General features: G+C 41.8%; 1 protein-coding gene across 6 annotated transcripts in view; it reads left to right on the forward strand.

The window, feature by feature from the left end:
- PTCH1 (patched 1) overlaps positions 1 to 23,350 on the forward strand; it is a 70,024-nt gene extending 46,674 nt beyond the window's left edge. For all 6 annotated transcript variants that reach the window (XM_035893802.1, XM_035893812.1, XM_035893798.1 and 3 more), the window contains 9 exons: positions 2,494 to 2,636; positions 4,720 to 4,903; positions 6,407 to 6,687; positions 8,229 to 8,366; positions 11,697 to 11,839; positions 14,821 to 14,920; positions 16,621 to 16,875; positions 17,943 to 18,471; positions 20,118 to 23,350. In XM_035893802.1, coding sequence (XP_035749695.1) covers positions 2,494 to 2,636; positions 4,720 to 4,903; positions 6,407 to 6,687; positions 8,229 to 8,366; positions 11,697 to 11,839; positions 14,821 to 14,920; positions 16,621 to 16,875; positions 17,943 to 18,470 — 1,772 coding nt within the window. In that variant the 3' untranslated portion in view covers position 18,471; positions 20,118 to 23,350. The remainder of the gene's footprint in view (positions 1 to 2,493; positions 2,637 to 4,719; positions 4,904 to 6,406; positions 6,688 to 8,228; positions 8,367 to 11,696; positions 11,840 to 14,820; positions 14,921 to 16,620; positions 16,876 to 17,942; positions 18,472 to 20,117) is intronic.
- Positions 23,351 to 23,757: the final 407 nt, after the last annotated feature.

Genomic DNA, 23,757 nt, shown 5'->3' on the forward strand with positions numbered 1-23,757 from the left:
GAGGATTTCACTTTCTTCTGAAGCATTAAGCAAAAGTGACTGCTGATATGAAAAAATCCCATATATAAGATTTTTTAAATTCCCATAATTTTTCTAACTTCTCTGAAGAAAGAGGTCAACAAGTTAACTTTTATCTTTCTGCCCAGAAACATTTCATCAATCCCACTTAGGAAAGATGAAACGTCTTTCGAAATCATTAGCATGAACAGTTGGTAGCAGAAGTAGTTTGCTTTGAAAGCAGCAACTCTGCTATTAATTTCAAGAGTTATGGGAAATTTTAATTATTGACATTTTGAATTCTTTAGAATTTGAGCACCACCAGTGCTGTTTTCTTGGTGTTCTTTCCTCAGACTCTCAGTTCTAACAAGGTCAGTAGTAAAATCACCCAGAGCGTGACGTGGTTAAGCCAGCTGAGGAATAAGGACATAAAAGGGTTTGAGGGATGACCAAACCTGTGAGGGGAGGGGAGGGAGGGAGATGCGAGGGAGCTGAGTTTTCACCCACTGCAGTACTGTTAAAACGTACATGCCCTTTTTTTGATGTACGTTGCACCCACAAATTGGTAATGGCACGTGCCAATGGATGTATTTGTTGTGGTGTGTCTGTGGAGCCCCCTGACTGGGATTGGATGTTAGTCCAAAAGCTCTGCCCCTACATGCTGTCCCATCACAGAAATCTGTGTGCTTCTCCTGCAAAAAAAACTGAAGGGAGCCATTTCTACTAGAAGTTAAGCTGTTCTTTGGTGGCCTCCTCCTTTCCCACGTGCCTTTTTGACAGCCTCCTCTTAACCTTCCCAAGTCGTCTTCCAGGCGGCTGGTATGATAGCACAGATGCCCTCACCTGGCTGCTTCCCGAGAGATTGACACGGAGCTGAAGAACTTGGCTCAGGCTTGGTGTTTCTGCATGCCCTAAGTGATGTTTTCCCCTCTCCAAGGGCACCCGCAAGCAACGCTTTTTTAAAGGGGGCCTCGAAGTCCTTTGGTGGTGCCAGAAAACCCTCCCGGGCAGGTGCTGGAGATCTGGCAGGCTTCTTCTATGGCTTGGTTCTCAGCCCATTGGCTTCACGAGTGGGTACGATTTGGCAGGACAACATGGGAGGCAGTCTTCTAAGGGAAGGGTGGGTGAGTTTGCAAATGGGAGCGGGTACACTAGCACGGAGGCGGTGCCAGACGGGTGCATTTTCTCTTCTGTACAGCTGTAGCTAACCCACCCGATCAGTAGTGATGGTTTTCATTACAGCCCCTCAGCACAGCTGCAAGGTGGGTCGGTAATTTCCCCCGCCGCCACTCCCCCAGCCTTTTCCTTCCCCTTCCCTGGACATGCTGTTTGTCATCTGCTCGCACAGAGCCTCCTTGTGCTGGGCTGTGGCTTCCTGTGCTAAATCTGATCCAAATTTGTGCTGTGAGGTATTCCCTCCCCCTTGAAGGGTGGCAAAGAGGAAAATAACAGTTGAGAGTTGAATAGGTGTTGGCTGTGATCTTTACATGTGCTGGCAGCAGATCCCACGACTTGTATTAGCTGCACAAGTTGAACAGATGGAACAAATTGACAAAACCGTGTTCACTCACGCTGTGCTCGAGGAGCAGCTGAGTTGCTGTTTGAAGTTGAAAGTTTTGAGTGTGGGGGTTTTTTTCCCCCTTGTGGTGGAATTTCTGGTTATATCGTAGAAGCTATTGCCTCAGTGCTCTGCGGTAGCCCAAACCAGTTAATGAGAGTGGTGTGTGTCCTCCTCTGTGGCCCAGTGCACTTGGCCAGGGTTTTGGCAAGGCAGAGGGGAGTACAGAGAGCATTTCCCTCCTAGATAATGGACTAAATGCCTCCTCTGGTTTTAACTCCACAGTAGGCAGTGAAGTCGGATCAGGGCTGAACTCAGCCCTTTACTGTTCTGGCACCTACCAGGTCAGGGCAAGACTTAACTTTCTTTTGAGGAGGGTGCATATGAAAGAGGTGATAAATGCAAATATGCTTATGGAGTTTGGAGTGTGATGATTCTGGAATTGCGGTTCATGAGGAAAAGCACTTTTTATTCTAGACAGTCACAACTCTTCCCCATAGACTTCTCCAGGTGGAGCGCTAGGTTGCTCTCAAAGGCTCTGAGAAGGATGCAGGACCAGAGAGTCCTAATCCCATCCAAGAACTCCTCTTTGCTTTGAGGGGAAGCTGGTTTATGCTGGTGCACAGTGCACTTGCAGCTTGCTAGCTCAGCTTTGCTGGTCTGCACAGCACGGGAAGGCTCTTGAGGCTTCTCCCTTGTACCTTCTGGCTTCCCCTGCCTTATTTTTGGGCAAAATACTGGACATGCACCTGGTACTTTACCTTCCCACACACTGACAGTGAATAAGGAGCCGCAAATGTAGGAGGCAGCAGGTAGATAATTTTCTTCCTGATTCAGCAATGAGAAGGAGTCGTTATTTCTTACTGCTGAAATTTGTTTCTAAGAGCAGTTGCTTACCTACTTGTTCTGTTTTCCCCTTACCTCCCTTAACTCTTCAGGACTTCAGGATGCATTTGACAGTGACTGGGAAATGGGGAAGATCACTTACAACAATTACAAAAATGGATCTGATGATGCTGTTTTAGCTTACAAACTCCTGGTACAAACAGGCAACCGAGCAAAGCCCATTGACATCAGCCAGGTACTGTATCAGACTCCATACTGGTTTATAGAGGAATACAGAAGTCATCAGGAGTGGGGGGAGATGCAAAGAGTCTCTTTTTTCATCTTGATGAATTGAATGCCTGAGTTACATCTGACTACGTGGCCTCGCTGACTTTGTTGAAGGCAGTTGTTAGCTGCAGTCTGGCCTGTGTTGCAAAGCGTTCAAAATCAACACTGGGAATGCTTGCCCCTTGGTTATTACCAATTGGCATGTGTTCAATGCTGCTCCTCTGTCAGATGCACTCAGTTTGCACTGAAGTCGTGGAAGAGGCTTTGCCACATCCGTAGGTAGATGGATGGTCTGTCTGGTCCTGTGCCAGACAGAGCCAACGTTAGCCTTGTTGCCCTGAGTGGCGCTGGTTCTGATTTGAATCAGATTGCCTTATAGCGTTGACAGTTCTTTGCGGTGGTTTTGAATCTAGCATTTGCAATTATTTGGTTAGTTCCTACCTATTTATGCAAAACGTAACATTTAAAAAAAGATGTTGATGAATGATAGTGGAAGGGGACTGAAATCATTAACATGCTGCATCATATTCTTTTACCATCACCACTAAATACAGCTATACTGCTGTAGAACTAAGAACAGCAGTTGTTTGAGCTGCCTAAATGAAATACATCTGAGGGTTTTTTTGGAAGGTTATCGCAGCATATGAATATATTTGCTGTAGTCCTTGGTAGGTGGAAACACATTAGGTTTGCCTCCTTACACTAAAGTTAGATTTCGAACCTCTAAGAAGAGATTCTGCAATAACCAAACTTCTCCTGTCCTAGCATCATCATCAACTTGCAGTGCTTCCAGGCAGAAAAATAGTCTTTCTAATGAGCTTCTTGGCAGATCTGCTTATTGTCTTTCTTTTTTTCCTGGCATTAAAGGTGACAGATTTACGGAGTACATTGTCCAAAGTTACTATGGAGTGTAAAACACACTGCTTTATAGCAACATGCAGCATGTTGTCAGGTCTGAATGAAGCTCCAGCTATGAATTAAGCAAAGAAAGGGAGTTGAAGAGAAAACCTTCAGTGAGATTTTTGTTTAGCGGAGTGTACCAGGTACTCTGTGGAACAAATGTGATTGGACTGCAGCTGCTGATATAATTTCCTATGCCTGGGAGGGAGAAAAGTGTGGTGCACCCACAGGGGCTGAGTGCTGTACTGTGCGGTTCCAGAGACAGCTTGAAGACATACAGTTGTTGCATATCCTGTGGACTAATTGAATCCAGATCCTTGGAATCCAGCTTTTTTTTTTGGCCTTTTTTTTTTTTTTTAAACGGCTGTCACTGTTGTTTTTCATTTCATTAAAAAGACCTGAAACTGGAGCTGAGCCAGTATTTTAAATAAACAAAACAAAAAAAACCCAGTAATACTTTTCACCCGCAGAGTTCTCTGTCAGAGCTCTAGCTGTGCAGGATTTGGCTACAGAACCCTAGAAGTGTACCACTGCTGTTTACCCCACAGATGCATTTGCCCACAGTGACCCAAGTAACACAGGGCACTCGTCTGCTTTCTTGATGCTGGACATTTTCTGGATACATAGGTCATAGGAGGCAAGTGTTAGCAAAATTTATACAGATGTTGTTTTATTTTTATAGCTCTCCTCCATTTACTGGGTGGCATTTCCTTCAGTGTTAACAACAGAGGTTAACTGCACACAGACGTGTATAGGGACTCTTGCCAGGTTTTCTTTCCCTTTCTTCAAATATGTTTCTCCAACTTGGTTGTTTTTCACTCTTGGCTGCAGGCTTTCAGAACTCAGATTTAATTGGTTCGGTCTATTCTGGAACTGTCTGCTGATTTAGTGGTTATTGTAAATATTATATGAGTACTCATTTATAAATAACCACTTTCTACTGTCACTGTAGTTTTTTAGATTTTTTTGTTGTCGTTGTCAAATAACAGTTCACCAAAAAGTCACTTCAAGTGAAGATTCATACTCTTTTGCTTTACTTTTGCCCTCCTATATACGTGTTGCATCTTGAGACCATTTGTTGAGATCTCTACAGCAAGAGCCCGTGAACCAAAACCATTCTGAAAGGCTTCTAATTTTTTTCCATTTTGCAGTTGACCAAACAGCGTCTGGTGGACGCGGATGGAATCATTAACCCAAATGCTTTCTACATCTACCTGACAGCCTGGGTTAGCAATGACCCTGTGGCCTACGCCGCTTCACAAGCCAACATACGGCCTCACCGCCCAGAGTGGGTCCATGACAAAGCAGACTATATGCCAGAAACAAGACTGAGAAGTAAGTAGCATTTCATCTTAATGTCTTACAGTTTATGTAAGTGCCCCCCGCCCTCCTTCCTTCAAGAACCGGTAACTCTGCAGTTGGCTAATGCTGCACAGGGCACAGAAGTGTGAACAGGACAGTATGTGGTGCAACTCTGATCTTAGGAGACCCATGCACCGTTGCAACCGTGGCACTGCCGCAGGGTTTTACCATGTTGAAAAATGAGTTTTATAACCATTTAAAGCTCTAAAAACTTAGAGTAAGCATTGCTTTTTAGTGTCGTCTCATAGCTCACTCTGTGAGGGAAACCTGGAAATTGCATGAAGTTCCTGCCTATGTCATTCTGAAATTTCATCACTGAGATTATGTCATTATTATGAATTGATATCCTCAATTCATAATAACTAAGGGAATTTTACCAAGTTAGCTCTTAGGCTACAAACACTGATACGGTACAAGAGCCACTTAGATAGGGGAGCAGTCCCATTCTGTGCCATTTGCTGTTTTCCTGAGCACCAATGCCAGTTCGCATTGCTTTGCTTCAGCTTTCAGTGTATCGAGGGGATGGCTAGTTGGACACCAGCGGGGAAGGGGAGAGGGCATGTAGGGGAGGACTGGTGCACTTGGAAATGTGCTTGGGTAACCAGCAAGCTGTGCTTCAGTGTATCCGAACCCTAGAGCTTTGTGGCAGTCAGCCAAGTCTTGTCTTAATTTATAGTTGAGATTATAATAGGGCAAATCATGTTTAGCAAGTCAACTGAATGACCCTGCAGGGTCTGGAACACACAACGGCAGTAACAAAATGCTTGTTGTGGAGGACTTTTTTTTTCTTGTCATACAGTAGACTTAGAATTATGCTCAAAAAGAAGTGTGGAGGGTGTTGGTTTGTCAAATTAATAAAGGATAAAAAATAACGTTTTTCCTCAGTAAACCACTACTTTTATATTAGGGTTTTTTTCCCATTTGTGAACATGAATTTCTGAATCTGACTTTCAAAATATTCAATGGAAATCTTAAAAATCAAAAGGCCTGATTGAACTTAATTTTTCTCTAGTTTTGTATCAGTGGACCTCAGTTAATCTTGGGGAAATGACCTTTGGTTTCAAAGGAACTGCAGTTGCGTCAAAGAAGGGCATTCGGACAAAACATGGAAGATGATGTGATCTTCTGCTTTGTATTGCAGTTAGGGAATTTTGGCCAGGTATTCAGTAAAAACCACTATAGCGCTGATAAGGATTAAATACATATGTTGAAACACTTCTGTTAAATTATATAGACTTGTTTGGGGACTTGATGTAGACTGTGTTCATCCCATCGCACTGCATGATAAAATACAGTAATCTTCTGTACTGCTTCAGCTTTCAGTTTATTGGGGAGTTTTTAAAATGTCACTTGTCCCAAAGAAGTAGAATTTAAGTTCAACACCCTTAAGCATTTTCCTGTGGAGAACAGTGTTTTGTTAATCATGTTTTCCTCTTCTTTCCAAACGCACATTTAACACTGCTGTCCCCTTTCTAGTTCCAGCAGCTGAGCCCATAGAGTATGCCCAGTTTCCTTTCTACCTCAATGGATTGCGTGAAACTTCTGACTTCGTGGAGGCTATCGAGAAAGTGAGAGCTATCTGTAGTAACTATACCAGCCTGGGGATCGCCAGCTACCCGAACGGTTACCCATTTCTCTTTTGGGAGCAGTACATTGGGCTTCGTCACTGGCTCCTCTTATCCATTAGCGTGGTTTTGGCTTGCACGTTTCTGGTGTGTGCCCTCTTCCTCCTAAACCCCTGGACGGCTGGGATCATTGTAAGTTTATTATAAGGGTCTTTGTTGAAGTCAAATTCCTTTCAGCATAGCTCTTGCTGTAGTCGGGAAGGTTTTGTTTATGTCTGGGCCTCTGGTGGAGTATGTATATTGCATCATTCATTACATATTTATTCAACTTGAGGGGGTAGGGTTCATGCTAGAAGTACAAACCTTAATAACCTTAATCCTTTGGCCACTTTTTTTACAGCTTTAAAGATTTCTTAGAAAGGTACATAAACTTTTGCCCTTGCTTAGATGCATGCCAACATGAGAAATAAAGACACACAGGAAAATTAAGAGCTTTATTAAATATTAAAAGCTATTTCTAATTATTTATTCCTTCTCCCCTTTTATCAGACATAGTTATTTTTCAAGGCAGTTGCTTGTGACTAACTTGCCCGTAAATTTCCCCACTGATTTCTGAATGCAGTCTTTCTGGAAAAAAACTGAAATGGTTAGGTTGTAGGCTACACGCTGTGGAAAGAGCGTAACTGAGCTATCGAGGAGAAAGAGCCATAAAATTATAAACTGAAGAGAATACTCCTCCATGCTTTCTGCAAGGCACCATAAGCCTCTCAGTAAACTTTCAAGTTAAAGTGAATGATGGTGTTCCTATGTTTAAATTCCATAAACTATTGTATGGTTTATAAAATGCCAGAAGTAGAAAAGCATAGAACAGTTACTAGTTTTTGTAATGTACGTTTAAACGACAGGTATGTTAAAAGGTAAATGTTTAGTCTAGAATATTTTTCATAGCACTTAATCAAGCAATTTATGTTATTACTCTTGATTCATTAGCTTATAAAATCATTTATTGTAGTGCATACTTTTTTCCCTTGGAAAAGGCATTTATTTTCAGAGTCCACCATTGCTTTTATAAGTATGTCTATCTTTTTTTCCTGCTTGGCTTTAGCAACTTTTAAAGTTGATTCTGCACATTTCCTCCCCTCCCTTTTCCTCAATTTTTTTTTTTTACAAGGTAGATGAAAGAAAAATAAAAGCTTTCTGTTAATATTTAACTGTTCACTTTGTCTGTGTCAGTCCCTCCAAGTGTCTTAAAAGCTCAGAGCCCCTCTGTAACCTGAGACTCATCAGCTGATTATGGCATTCACTTTCTTCTGGGCTTTAAACCTACTCGTAGTAGTCATCCTCACTTACATTTGCAGTTCTACAAAAAGAATTCCAATACAGGTAGTTGAAAGTTACTTTTTCTGGAAGGATTGTCTGAGAAACAGGTGAAAGAGAGAAAATACATGTTTTAGGGGATACCCATGGTAAGGAAGAATAAATTGTTTTTCAGGTCATTGATAAATTGTAACCAACACAAAAGTGATGCTTTTGCTAACTGGTTTTTAGGAGTGTAATTTAAACTGGCTTTTCAGCAAGTTGAGAACAACGAAACAAGGAAAAGTGTCTTGTCTTTGGGAATAGAGGGTGGCTTTGAGGAGATGTTGTACAAGTAGCCATGTTGTTTTGAAATATCTTTCTCTCTGTTTGTCTGGAGCATAAGGAGTTACTAACAGCTGTTTGAAATCATCTAGGTGGTGGTGCTGGCTCTGATGACTGTGGAGCTGTTTGGCATGATGGGTCTAATTGGAATAAAGCTGAGTGCAGTGCCTGTGGTTATCCTGATTGCTTCTGTTGGCATTGGCGTGGAATTCACTGTTCACGTTGCTTTGGTACGTAAAATCAGGAAGCATTTTCAAAATATTTTACAGTAAAACGGTGGCAATGGTAGGATCACAAATCCTTCCATAGTCTCCTAAGTTAGTGACACAACTCTCAGAAGGAAATTGGTCACACACAGGGCGCCATTTGGTTTGTCTTGATAGAGCAGAGCTGACCTTGATGAAGTAGTTCCTTACTATTGCCTCAGTCCCCCAGGAGGGGGATGCATTACCTGTGGTATCCAGTTGTCCAAGTGATGCAAATATACAGACAAAACACGAGCTCTTAATGCACTTTACTTCAGTCCAGACTCTCCTGATCCTTGTCTGTGGCCTCACTGTTGGTGCCTGAGTGCTGTGTTTGTTCCCTCTTGCATGTATATCTTGTGGAAGAGAAGCCTTTAAAGATGATTTTCAGAATCACATGTAGTGTGATTTGATATCTCTGGACCACTAAAATTTGAATGTATTTGGATTAATTTTCCACTTGAAAAATCTGCACCTTCTTTTCAGAACCCATCAGCTATTAATAGTGGTCACAAACATACAGTCTGTAGGAGAATAGTTTTCTGATGTGATGAGGAGGAGCAGAAAGGGGAAAAAAGTATGTCATATATAAAGATTTTCAACATTTTCAAGGTTAAGTGTCCAAATCTAGAGTGCACTTACTTACCCAGCTTAGTCAACCTGCTGTGCAAAAATGCATAGAAAAAGCAGTGCACTTGCAAGGGGGCCATTTTGGGTGTTGAAGATACACAAAACTCAACTTGCTTTATTTGGTGACAAAGAATAAAGGGCTATTTTTCTGTGTTCACACTTGACAATATCAGCACTGATCTTTCTGACATTTTGCACACTCAGCCTAAGTAATTTTCCTATAAGGCTATTCTAATTAATATTTCAGAATAGTTTAAGAATATCATTGTCTTAATGGATTTGAATTTTACTGTATTAAAAAGTAGGAAAGGATGAGTGGTCAATATATAATTTCAGGGAGGAGGGGCTTGTAGTCAGCTATAATCTCTAGTATATTAGTACTGTAGCAATCCAAAAAAGAAGTGAAGGGAGGAGGCTGGAAAGTAGTGGTGAGGCTGGATGGGAATGCAGCAGGCTTTTTAGACTCAAAAGGAGGACTGGTAGACTGCTAAAAGGATCTGGTGACAGTGAAAAAGAGAGAACTAACGGGGATCTTAGCACACTGGAGATGGCCAAATACTGGGAACATGTTGTAGACGATGTACAGAGTTGGGTTATGTAAAGTGGCAGGATGGAAAGAAGAATTTTAAGAAAAAAAAATTGTAGGGTAAGGTTAAAGAGGAGCAGCTGGATCCCTGCAGTGGTGACATCTTTTTTTCCCCTACTGCTATGGATAGTTGGGCTTTTGGAGGTAAACCTGTTTGCTAGGATTTACAGTAGTTTGGGAAGTGTCAGAAACTAATGGTGTACGAGAGAAAGGACAGTTTCTTAGAACTGAAGATTTAAAACAGGAAATCTGGAATAGAAAAGAGGACAAAACACTGATTTGTTTCTAAATGGGAAGAAACTAATTTACAGGACTTCACATACAGATATATGTACATAAAAATAAAAGTCACCTGTGGCTGAAGGTAAAATGCCAAGCAAACTGAAAATTGCATTTTTTCACACTGACTCTGGAGTCAAAAACATAGGCTTTAAGTAAAAGAGCGCCTAGTAGACCTCAGGTGATGGCAGCAGCACTTCCTGCATATAAACAGCCAAACCACTGTTGCATAAATAAAGAAGGCAATGCTGGAACTGTTGATGCAGAATGTAAGTGAACTTGTTTTAAGAGTGATTCACAGTCCACCTGTGGCTCAGTTCTCTGCTATCACTTGTGAATTGTGACCCCAGTTTTTTAATTCTGCAAATAAATGCTGAATCATTAGTAGGCTCTTGTATAATGCATCCTGTAATTACATGCATATAGTTAATATAACTTTTCAATATGTTTGTAGATTAGATCCCATAGCTCCTGTTCATGTGAGTTGTCTTATTGACAGCTGTCTTTACCCTGAGGGGGATTCTTCATCCATTTATGTATATGGGAATATAAAATGTCCTGGATACATTAATTTTCCATAGACCATTTTAATCCAGTACTAAAGATTGATAATATGTGGTTTGGCTACCTACAGTAGTGAGGGTCGGGAATCTCACTCCACGTGTACCCATTTTTGGTCTGCTTGATGCACCGAATAACTTTTTAATATGTTGACTAATTTCATCCCAGATTTGTCAGATAAGTGAAAATCACCCACTAGAGAAGAGAGACTTAAATTTGGGGACCAAGAGGAAGGTAGCTGCTTGAGCTCACATCTTAATAGGGAGTAGAAAATTTGCTGAATAGAGAGCAGGAAGAAGATCAGCCAGGTTCTTGTCTTCTTAAACCGTTGTCGTATACAGAGAAGACAAATTCATGTGAAAAAACAGCATTTGAGTGTTCTTGATGCAGCTTGTTCAGTAGGGAGCTGGAGGGAGAGAGGCATTTCACTAGCTGTGCTGTTGCTCAGTCACTACCGTGTCCAGCACTATTCCTAAGGCAATTTCATATGTATAGGCCTGCTAGCTTTGAAGTAGTACAAGTTGCAAAAATGTTTATTTTGAGTGAAATAAAGTGTTTAAAAAAAAAAAAAAAGCAGCACACAATCTAGTGTTAACTTTGTACCAGCCCTGTTGAGTACACTGACAACTTCCCATCAGTTGGGCGCTTACTGTGTGAGGCTTACTGAGCCTCAGGACAGCAAGAAGAGATGCGCTGTACCAACAGACACTTCTGTATAAAGGGAGAGATGGGCCTGATGTGCTAATAAACGCTGCTGTGGGTGTTACCATGTACCTGAACTGGAGCCACTGGTCCTTCGTCTGTGGCAAGTGCGTGGGAAAGCCCGCATCAGTATTGGCTGTTTTCACAGTAAACTTCCCACGGCGGCCATGGAAGACGTGGTCCCATGAGGGCGAGGAGGGGTAGGCCTGTAGTTTTGACACCTGAAGTGCTTTCACCATGAAATGAGTTCTTTGCAGGTGGAAGTAAGCAAAGGTAGAGACAAAACCCTGCTGGCACAAGCAGGCGTTGTTTGCAAACATTATTAGCGTGGTCTGACTCTGCAATCAGTGCTTACTCTGGTCGTGTGACTGCAGCAGCAGCTATGGGGCATGACGGCAGAATCAGGCCTTCTCTTGAAGGTTAGCCAGCTGTAGAGATGCTTTCATAAACTGTAGTTTGAAGCAAGTACCTGGTGAAAAACTGTGCGTGCTATGAGAGGGGCTCTTTGGAAGGTTGTATGCATCCATCTTAATTAAATGGATTTAATTGTTTTACAGGCGTTTTTAACTGCCATAGGAGACAGGAACCATAGGGCTGTCCTTGCATTGGAACACATGTTTGCGCCAGTGCTGGATGGGGCTGTGTCCACTCTGCTTGGAGTCTTAATGCTCGCAGGATCAGAGTTCGATTTTATTGTCAGGTAAAGCATTTGTGTGCATCTTGCCTTTCTTTTTAAAATAAAAATAAGTATGCTTTTAATTTTTAGTCACTTCGGCATAACTGTCATTTCATTACTATGCATAGTGTGTCAAGCGTGCTTGCATCATGGTCCTGCTTTCCCTCTGTTTTATTAACTCCTTGTTACATACTAGACACGGTAGTGTTTCCATCACTGGCTTTAAAATCGGTTCCAGGAAAATCTGACGCCCAGCATGAAAGAACACAAAAATGGCCCTCTTCAGCGTGGTTTGCTGATTCTGGGCTTGAGTCAGTTCAAAGCATCTGGTATTGCCCAGTGTTAGGTGGGTTTGACCTTTAGCCTCAGGTCCTCCAGACTTCTTGAATGCACAATGCGTGCAAAGGACATGTGAACCTACAACTGTGTGGCCACTGTGCTGCAAGTGGCTCTCCCAGGCCATCTCCTTCTATTGTCATGTGAGGTTTACAGCGCTGTGTAACAGGGAGAGGAAAAAAATGCCCTGTTTGGGAGCTGGGGAACCATAAGTATGAACACAGAACCTCGTATTAAAATTTTGTAAAGCAAAGCCTGAAGGCCCTTCTGTTTAGAACTACAGGCGGACTGTTCCTTGTGAATTTAATTAAGAATGTGCATTTGTCAAGTATGAGAGGAAAACGAGTTTTTCATTGGGGGGAATTTGAGAAGTGCAGTGAAACAGATCCTATTCTATTCCAGACAACCCTGTGGAGCTCTGCAAAATGGCTAATCTTGGAAATAACACAGGTTCTTTGTGGCAAACTACAGCACCAAAAAAAAAAATAAAAATAATTTATTCCAAGCCCTAAAATGGAGCTGAGGTAGAACTGGGCCAAATAATGCTCTGGAAGATGGTTTAACTACTTAGGTAGACATAAGCTGGATAGATGACTAGACTTAGCTGACATCCATTTGACAACAAGAACAACAACATGTCAGAGGCAGGAACTGAGAGAATGGCTGTTCAATCTCATCAAGGTTTTTTGTTTATGTATGTAAGAGATTTGAAGAAGGCAGGCAGTTTGCAATTAGACCTCACAAAACCTACATGAGGATTATTACTATACAGATACTGCATGTCCTGAAATAGAATTTGTATTTTTTTTCCCAAGTCAGTATTTTTTACTTCATTTTGTTGATGTTGAAGAAATAAGGTAAAGTTACTCTTTTAGGACCTCATCTTGTAAGGGTTGGAACACTTGGACGTATAGATTACTTATAGATTTAACCTTAAATTTAGAGGGGTACATCTGGTGTGCTACTTCCCTATGTAACAGATGAGATTTTGGCAGGCATATTTTTGTGTCATAGCAAATGGAAGATTGTAGCAGTCCTTCACACCAAATTTGGATTGGATGTTCTCTCAGTTTATAGAATGAGCCTTTCAACTTTTCAACTTACTTGATTTTACTTTTTTTGGCCATCAGTTTCTCATTTTCTAGCATGATCTGACTTTAGTTTGCCTAGTTTAAAAAAAAAATAAAATAAACTATGGGAGCCTGAGCGTTGTTATAGTCAGTGAAGAAGATCCCAAACTTCCGGAAAGCGATAGATTAGTCCAGCAATGTGGAAGATTAAGTAAATTAACAGACATTGTATACACCAAGTGGTCAGAGCTATAATCCTCCTGTTTATGCTAGTGTTAGATGGATGAGATGCAAGTGTTTTTAATGCCTGTTGTTGATCTCTGTCCCAGTATAAAGTTCTGGTGGTTTATGTTAGTAGAGCAGATTGGCTTGCTGATTTTTGCTAATGCAGATCAGAAATTCCAAAATGTTTACAATAGCGGGATATTTGTAGTTTTCCAGGAGTCTGATACATTTGATCAGATGTGGAAATGAGGAGGCAGTAAAATCTGTTGCCACAGCTAGACAATGTAATCAGCAGACCCATTAGCAGCAAACTTGCCCTCCATTCTTCTCCTTTGCCTTCTCCTCCAGGAATTTACTAAGACTGAGTCCTTGAAATCATTAGTTACAACACAGCCTTAAGTTTAGTCTGAGCCCCAGCTGTGCCGAATACCAACTAGCAAGGCTTTCCTTTTACTGACAGGTTTACCTTGGTATTCATGAAGGATCCCAGACCTTAGCCCTCGGTGGTGGGAAAGGACAACCACTTGTGCACTTTCCTCTTCTTCCATAGTACTTCAGCCTTTATGTTTGAATTGGCTGACGCAAAACAAGAGTATTCAGAGATGCTAAATTGTTCAACAAAAGATTAGTCTGCAATGCAGCTCTGCCATTGTGGAGCGCTCTTACCCAGTACAATGCTGAAGCTTGCTATAGAATGGGCAGCATTTTCTTTGCAGAAAACGGGTTCCTGTGTTGTAAAAAGGTTGCAATTCGAGCTATTTGGTAAAACTGGAACTCACAGAATTCTAGGCGGAAAGTTGTGATTAATGAACAGCAAGGGAAACCCTTACCTGATACACTGGAGATTTAATTAGAGATTCTGCTGTAAGATGCAGAAGCATTTCACAGTGGATTAGCTGCTGGGAGAAGAGGGCTTCTTTTCCTTCTAGGCTAAATTGTTTAAATTCTACACCCTTCACTTCATTTGTTTGCTTCTACTGGGTTTTCACTAATGGGGGCCCCTTTTCATTGTATTTGTGCTTTCAATCCAGTCAGCTATTCACTGCACATTCCATATTTTTGTGTTTGTGTAACACATTCATAAATAACATTACATGCTTCCAGATTCTGGGAAATTAACAAATGTAATTTTTTTTCTCTCCTTTATCAACTAACACTTTGGGTTGTGGAATGTAGCTTCTCTAATTCAAAAGGTAAAAACCCCTATATCTATATGTGGAAAGTGGTATAATTATTTAGTACAACGTTAGCAATATTTTAGATTTAATTTTGTTTATATATTATTTTAACATATTTAGGAGTGATTTGTAATCCCTGATTTCTAACAATATTTGTGTGTATTCTCTCCCCCAACTCCCTTGAACCCTACTTCAGGTATTTCTTTGCTGTTCTGGCAATCTTAACCATTCTGGGAGTTCTCAATGGATTGGTGCTGCTTCCTGTTCTTCTTTCATTCTTTGGACCATACCCTGAGGTCAGTAAAATTAATGGTGAACAGAAGAAATACTATCTCTGCACCCCTTCCCCCTCTCCCCCTAATCATTCTCCTTTTTTAGAAACTCCTTATTTTTTAAATTCTTTTGGATTTTTTTAGTTTTTAAGTTTCTTGCTCTAGGGGGTTTTTTTAATCTTTATTAAATGTGCTGTTTGTTATTTAGTTGATATTCTTCTACTTGTATTTTTAAAGGGTTTTTTTGGTAAGTGTTTTAGAGGCTGCAATCAGCAAACATGATACAAGTTTAGAATCATTTATGCATTTAAAAGCGTAATGTGATGTGCAGACTAGTCTGTAAAGTGAGGATTTTCCCCAATACACTGCAAAAGACACTTTGTTTTGTACACATACCTCCTTCTTTCCTACCTCACTGCCTCTGTTGCTTTCCTCAAAATATTTAACTGAGCAGACCACCAGGAAGGCCTCTGTGGACCAACAGACACCAGTGGTGGTCCACAGACCACACCTTCGTAACCATGACCGGTCTGCCAGAAGGTCCTCCCCGGTCCAGTCACCCCTCCCTGCAGTGTACTCTTGGCTCAAGCAATAATTTTGGTGGTGGAAAGCTTTATTTAGATGTTGATAACTTCACAGTATAAAGCCCGAATCCAGCAAAAAAGGATTCATAGGCACCAAATTTGTATTTGGTTGTTGATCCTTCATCACCTACTGTACAGTTAACACAATTACTCACTTACGTAGGGCTATCTTTATCACATATTAGTACAATCAGTGTGCTATGCTTCAAGTGTGTCTACATACGTATGTGTGCATACAAGAATAAAACACAAGGTATGTATACAGCACTAGTAATATTTCAGAAGAATTTATTTTTTTAATATTAGTAAAACAGTTTTGAGAACAGTGTGTAATCTGTTATATTCCTAACCGTATACGTGACCTGTCCCTTACTCAAGCAATGTATATCTGCAGATTAATTACCACAGACATTGCTATTATGTGTGTGTTCATCTCTCTTTGCAAATAGACTTTGAAATAGACATGCTTGAGGTGGTTTTATCGAAGAGGGAGGTTGGTCCGTGTGTTATTTTTATATTTATAAGTGCAAGTGCATGCACATGCACACATGCATGCAATTCCTGAGGCAGCGATACCTGGAAGGACCTGTGTACTCCTGTTTACATACGTATCCGCAGATGGAGATCCTGTCTCCTTTTCTTTCATTATTTTTTTCGGTTCAGTATAAATGTTCATCAGAAAAATGATGCTAAGGTTCTCTTTAGGGGAGCCCTTATCGCCCTCTACAACTACCTGAAAGGAGGTTGTAGCCAGGTGGGAGTCCGTCTCTTCTCCCAAGTAACAAGCGACAGGACAAGAGGAAATGGCCTCAAGTTGCTCCAGGGCAGGTTTAGGTTGGACATTAGGTAAAATTTTTTCATGGAAAGGGTTGTGAAGCATTGGAACGGGATTCCCAGGGAAGTGGTTGAGTCCCCATCCCTCAAGGTATATAAAAGATGGGTGGACGAGGTGCTTAGAGACATGGTTTAACGGTGGACAGGTATGGTTGGACTCAATGATCTTAAAGGTCTTTTGCAACCAAATGATTCTATGATTCACGGCATAGGAGGGCGTATTTGGCAGAAGAACATTTGTGTCAAGCACTAATGATTAAAAGGGTAGTGCTAATTGCATGTTACTGAATGCATTGTCATGATCAGGTTTCTCCAGCCAATGGACGAAACAGATTGCCCACGCCATCTCCTGAGCCGCCCCCCAGCATCGTGAGGTTTGCACTGCCACCCGGGCACACAAATAATGGGTCAGATTCCTCTGATTCGGAGTACAGCTCTCAAACCACAGTGTCCGGCATCAGTGAAGAGCTTCATCAGTATGAGGCCACCCAAGGCCCTGGGGCACCGGTCCATCAAGTAATAGTGGAAGCCACTGAGAATCCTGTCTTTGCAAGATCCACTGTAAGTAGCTCGCACATTGACGGGCAGGAGGACAAGAAGAGTGTTGGGGTTTTTTTTTATTTAAATCTGTTTATTTTTGTGGAAAGCTCTTTTGTAGTTCTGGCTGATTATGTTTTGTGACTTTGTGCCAAAACGTGTAAGGTGGAGAGTAAAGGCTTTCCTTGTCCTCTCCTTTATAATCAAGTTGGGGGTAAAATGATGGTACGAAAGCAGAGGTCTATGGCATGTGTGACTGCTGTTACATCGCATTGGCACTAGCCACAAGAGAGAGCTCTCAAGTCTGTTCGATGACTGTTCTCAGAGAGAGAACCGGGAGAGATTAAAAGATCCAGACCTTTTCCACACAGCTCTTTGAGGGTCACCATCTTGTGTGCCTCCCTCTGACAGCACGTTTTGGGGAGAAAGATTGATAGAGCCAAAGAAAACAGTTTCAGGGTTGTACCAAATCTTGGGCCTGTAGCATCTTGCCACCGGGTTGGCATAACTGTGATTTCAAAGGAAAGTGAAAAAGCTCTGTCTCCTACCCCTGCTGATGCTGCATGCTGAGCTGCAATGCGGATCTGTTTTTGTTCAGCAGAGGCCTAGAAATAGGTACAAGCACAGCCACATTTGAAGTTGGTCACGGTTTATTGACTGATGTGGCTGCTGCGCTTCACGCTTTTTACAGACATCAGAAAACAGATTCCTACAGTCTATACAAACTACCCTACTAACATCCTGTGTGTGTGCCCTGCGTGGAATAGAGCCGTTCCCAAATGCCCGCAGTTCTGCTTGTCGAACGAGTTAAGAGCAAGTGCTTGTCACCCTTCCCCTTTGAAAAGATGGACCAGTATGTGGGAAGCTTACAATAGTGTTTTCAGCTGTCGTCCTGTTTTTCTGAAGGTATGCTTTCCAGGTTTTAAGAACTTCAGACAAAAATTATCTGGAAAAATCAAGAGTTGCCAGACTCCGGACCATTACCTGGGTGGCGTTAGGGCCAGGACAGCGTGATTATAATTGTTCTCAGCATAAAATAGGATTTGTTTGCTTCGCTTTGTCAGAGGCATGACCGTGTATCTCTCTTTCAGGTGGTTCAGCCAGAGACGAGGCATCAGTCGAGCCCCAGGCTACAGTTGAATCCAGAGTCTGGCACGCAGCAGGCATGGCATCAGGGCAGACAACCCAAACGGGAAGCAAGGGAAGGGCTGCGACCACCCCCTTACCGCCCTCGCAGGGACGCTTTTGAAATTTCTACTGAAGGGCATTCAGGACCTAGTAATAGGGATCGCTTGGGCCACAGGGCTCGTTCTCATAACGTGAGAAGCCCAGCGTTCAGCGCCGCGGGCGCCGCGGGGCCAGCGTACTGCCAGCCTATCACTACTGTGACTGCCTCAGCTTCAGTGACTGTTGCTGTCCACCCTGCGGTGCACAGCCACGGCTCTCGGGGAGGGAGCTTTCCCTCCTATGAGGGATACCATGAAGCTGACCACGGGCCATTTGAGGACCCCCATGTGCCTTTCAACGTGCGGTGTGAAAGAAGAAATTCTAAAGTAGAAGTTATAGAACTACAAGATGTTGAATGTGAGGAAAGGATGCCTGGCAACAGCTCACAGTAAGGTAGGTCTGTCTCCTGTAGCTGCAGGCTTTGCCTGTGCCAGGCAATGGTGTGATCAAAAGGAAGGGGAGAGAAGAAATTTCCCTGAGGTACCTTTCCTTTGGCTAGGTTAACTTACTGGTCACTGATCTTCCTAAAGCTGCTCACTGTGAATACAGTACATTTTGCACTAGAAGTCAGGTTCGATAAGGTAGTGCTTTCCAACACTGAAAGTTACAGTGGGTTCACGTGTGAACTACTTCAGAGAGCTTTGCAAAGTGGGGCAGTGTGTTGTACAGTCACAGCTTAACCAGGTGAGGAATATGAAGCAGAGGCATGGCGTAGCATCTTCAAAGCTGCGCGACTGCGTTTGCCGTTCATAGGTCCCGTTTTCTGATCCCTGAGTTGGGCATGCTCTAAAACATCGTACAGGACAACATTGCCTAGCAGGGTGTAAAATTGCCAGCTACTCTTAAGAGTTGTCCTCTCTTGAATGAAACTCCATGCAAGAACTTGAAGTCCGTAGCAAGGGCTGGATCCCTCTGGAAGATGGGCTGAGTGAGGGGTGGGAAGGCCCCACCATGCTTAGCGCACTGCTGCTCGGCGAGGTGTCTCCTGCACTTCGGGGGGTGTTCAGAGACCCCCCGAAACTCAGGCACTGGAAGAGTCCTCGGGCCTGTCTCTCCCTTGCCAGGGGCAGCTGCAGTGGCTGCTGCAGATTTGGGTAGGGTAGAGCTGACCTAGTGGGGCATTTAGCGTGTGCCTGTGAAACAGCAGTCGCACCCAAGAACTCGTGGCACTTGATACCTAAATCGTTGTCTGTCTTTAGGCTGGCAAGAGAAGGTTCCAGGACACAGTGCTGTTTAGAACATACAAAACATGCTGTTTAGACAGGATGTTTTAGCAGATGTTTGGAGAAGAATAAAGCTGTTAGTTTTCTTGAAAATTTTCCATTAATTTTATAGGGGAGAAAACAAGTGAGTTTACCCTGAAAGCTTTTCGGGGCTTGTGCTTGAAAAACCATTTCTCGCTGTTTTAACTCTCTTTTTCTCTTTTGGGGGAAAGAGGAAGCGTAAAATAGTTACTTCGCTGTGGATCACTGTTTTCTCTTGTTGCTTTTTGGAGCTTTTCAGTGACAGCTTGACCACAGCAAGCTGTTTTATTTCGGTTGTAGAACTATTTTACGTGTATGCGCACGCGCGCGCGGAGAGTTCTGATGGAAATTTTTTGATGTCTCACCAAACATCTCAAAGTGCAAATAGGCATGAATGCCTTTAGCATAGAAACATGGCAAGTAACAGTATCCTCAGAATAAGGAAATACTTGGGCTTAGCTTTTTTTAAGCTGAACTGCATGGTAATATGAGATTCTTAACTGTGCACAGTATTCAATGTAGCATATTTCTCCCTGAAGTGTTCATTGATTTTGACTGAATTTGTCGCAGGTGTCTAAAGCTGGAAACTCGGAAATTAAAGCATCCACATTTTTTTTAATTGGCATCAGTATTTCTTTACCAGGAAATTCATGACTTGAGATGAAAGCAGAGCCCACGTTTCCTGACTGCTGACTAACCACAAGAATCATGAAATGAGTTTTGGATTAGCTTGATTTGTTTATTTTTCTTGAACTTTAATGCATGTTTGTTTTTCTTCACTCTTTATTTGTAAAGGGTAATAACTGAAGCAAAGAAGAGGCCAAAGATGGAAAACTGTATTTCCAGAACTGCTTGAAGAGAAGAACTGCTTGAAGCTGTAGAAAAGGACATGCTGCATCAGGACGACAGTTCACTGTTACTGTAACCTATTGTATTATTTTGTTAAATATTTCTTTAAGTATTTAAAAGATGTACACATATGTAATATACAAAAGAACAATGTAAAGTAGTATAATCTGGAGTTGTTTGCCTCTGGGCAATAGAATGGGGACAATATTGTGTGCGCTTTGTACTTTTTGTACATTGATCTCTGTGCCACAACTAAGCTTAATGTAGTTTTAAATTTCAGCATAAGTTGCTGCTGCTTAAATATTATATAATTTCCTTGTATAATTCTATGCAAATATTGCTTATGTAATAGGATTTTTTTTAAAGGTACATGTCTGTTTAAAATATTTTGAATTTGCGTATCACAACCCTGTGGTAGTATGAAACGTTACTGTTAACTTTCAAACACGCTATGCGTGATACTTTTTAAAATAAGCAGATATGAAGAAAAGCAAGTTAATCTGGGAGGCTTAAATAGATTTAGCTGTGTGCAGGTTTTGTTTTGCTGTGTGTATCCATGCGTGCATCTGGAAGTGTGCATGCTTTGGTATGTATGTTCCTGGTGTACTGTAGTTTCTCTTTTACTGTATGGCAACACTTAGTGGGCTTACAAACCCACTGATGCTGATGTGAGTCTGGCTTTCCCTGTTAGTAGGCACTAGTGAAAACTCTGTTGGTGTTTACCAATGTATACCATGGACTGCCATCATCAAAGGCCCAACTGAAATAGAAGAGAAGGCAGGGAGTCAGGGTTTGGAGTTGTGGTTTGGTTTCCCTCGCTCTTAATGACTTGGTTTACGTAACTTTGGTCAAGTCACTTAACTGCCCCATGCCTTGGTTTCTTGTTCTGTAAAATGGGTATAATTTACACTTACCTACCTCCCAGGAACATTGTGAGGCTTAATTACTGTTCGTGTAGTGCTTTGATTTTTTTTTTTTTTTTTTTTTTCAAAAGGTGCCAGGTAAGTGCAAACACTATAACCATTACTTTTTTCACTTCCAAAGGTGCTGGATATTGAGAGGTGCTGGTGGTTATAGAAATTCAATGAGCATATGCCTTATTTTGATACTGATACTGTTAACTACGAGTGGCATTAGAAGCTGGATAATTGAGTTGTTCAATGGTGAGCCACAGCTCAGCTGTGTCCTTACAGTATTGAAAGCAGTATCTTTGGTCACCTTATTTTCATGGCAGGAAGGAAGTCAATAGAAAGTGATAAAAATCAAATGGAAGGATTAAAAAAAAAATCTATTTCCGCTTTTTAAATATGAACTACTTTCTGATGGGTCCAGGACTGTAATGTCATGTGAAGCCTGGGGTGTTCTTTTCTCTATTGTTTGTGTTTTCCCATCCTGCATTGGCACTTTTAATTAAAACAGCTAAACTGGGATCTCTGCGAAACTAATTTAGCTTTTTGTATTATTATTATTATTTTTAAACTAAAGGGGGATTGCTGCAGGTGAAGGGTCTGAAAAAAACGCTACAGTCTGTGTTCCAGTTGGAAACAAACCCTAAGAATGGAGAACCTTAATGTAAAATAATAGAACAAAAGTTATCAGTGTCTCCGTCTTCCTCTTCGTCTTTTTTTCTGCCCTTCTCTGAGCTGTTTTTTTAGAGCAGGTAGATGCTCAATTGTGTGTTCAGAGCCAGACAGACGCTACCGGTAATTCCATTGCTAAACACAGCAGCAGTGGGGCTTTTCTTTAAGTGCGATGCCTGCACAGCAGCGGCCAAGTCTTTGATGGGAAAGTGTTTTTCTCCAGTGGCTTCAGGGAGGCTTATCTTTGCCCACAGACCTTGCCAGCATACCGAATGGGGATAATTAGAATGCACAAATTTCCACGGCTTTTTTGTTTGTTTGTTTTTGTTTTGCTCACTTGAAAACACTTTTGATATGAGGCACTTGTTTACAGATCTCCAATGTGAACGCTCAAAGAGCAGGTGGCGAGAGCCTGGTGTCATTCCCGTGATACATAAGCTACTGTCTCAATGCACACTAAGGGTTTAACGTCACAACTGCCGACTGGTCCAGTTCACTGTTTAAGGTGAAAACGAACTCTTTTTAAGGACAAAAAGAGACGAGGGGCCCCCATTTAGCACTAGCAGCACAGTGACCTCGGATCATATGAACTCTGCCACAAAACTGTATGATACAAATTTGGAAGCCACCTTCCGCCGCCAGGCCCGTGCACTCCCAAGTGTGTCAGGAGGACGGCAGGGCTCCCGCTGACACCAGCCCTCTTCCTTGAGAGGGAAGAGGACCAGGGCCAGCTGCCGCGGGGTGGCCTACCTGCCCCTGCCCAAGTCCTCCCTCCTGAGGTGAGGCCGTGCGGGGGGCGAGCGCTCCGCTGCTGCCTGCAGAGTGTAGACCACCACCTTCCGTCCTCATGTTGGCAAGGGGAGAGCTCAGTGGCTGGCAAACATTTGTTTTCTTTCAGTTTTGGGGTTTTGGTTTTTTGGTTGGTTTTTTTTTTTAACTTTTTTTAATCATGGGTGATATTTATATTTTTGTATCATAAGAGTGTTTTCTTACAGTATTTGTCATGCCAGTTTATAACAAACAAGATGCAGGGATTTTATTTCTATAGGAAACACTATTACAGCTATGTTTTTACTGTTTAATGGATTTTTATTTGTATAGAGTGCTTACTAATGTTAAATAGGAAAGAGTATATAACATTTACATTAAGGACTCGTCGTAGCTTTTAGCATAAGGAGTTAAAAGGAAAAAAATATTCAAACTGGGTCTCATTGCCTGCCAGTTTTGGTAGGAGTGGGTTTGTGTCATTTCAGTTACAAAGATAAAATTATGCCATATAATTTATTTATATGAAAATTTATTTTTGTAGTGTACATAGTAGTCATCAAGTCTTTTGACAGAAGTATATTTTTAAAGAGTTTATATGTAATGATGATACCATTATGTTTTGGAACACTGCTGAGATATGATTACGGTGCACACTTTTCCTTGTAAACCCCCTGGCAGAAAAGAAAGTGTTTAACAGTGTCACGAGAGAAAGAGAGTGTGAATATTCATACAATTCTGAACTGTGTTTTAGTTACCATTTGTGATCTAGTGTGGTTCTCATTTTAAACTTCAGATGGAAATTGTACAAACTCTCTAAATATTAATGTTCAAACACTGATAGAAATTCTAACATGAATAAAAGATATTATAACTTATTGGTTACGGACTTGGTTGTTTGTAGAATGCTTCTTTATGGTCTGCTGATCAGCCGTTCAGGGACAACTGGGCAGTCATTCTGGTCTGGAGCATGAATTTGGGGTGTTTCGGTATCCGGGATGTTTGGGGATTCAGATTTGGCCATTTTGGAGCAGGAGCCAATTCTAAAATCCTGTCTGAATTGTAACACACTTGTCTGTTGATTCTGTGGCCCTTGTCGTGTCTCAGAGGGCTGGGTTTCGGACCAGGTTATACCTTTAATACTCTGAACGAAGCATTTTGTGTAGACTTTGAATGCTTGGGTAAAGCCATTTATGTGCAGGTTATTTCTGCTTAGAGCTGGGAGGTGATCCTTTGTCTTT

Source organism: Egretta garzetta, unplaced genomic scaffold, assembly GCF_000687185.1.
Source record: "Egretta garzetta isolate BGI_Z169 unplaced genomic scaffold, ASM68718v1 scaffold310, whole genome shotgun sequence".
Taxonomy (NCBI): Eukaryota; Metazoa; Chordata; class Aves; order Pelecaniformes; family Ardeidae; genus Egretta; species Egretta garzetta.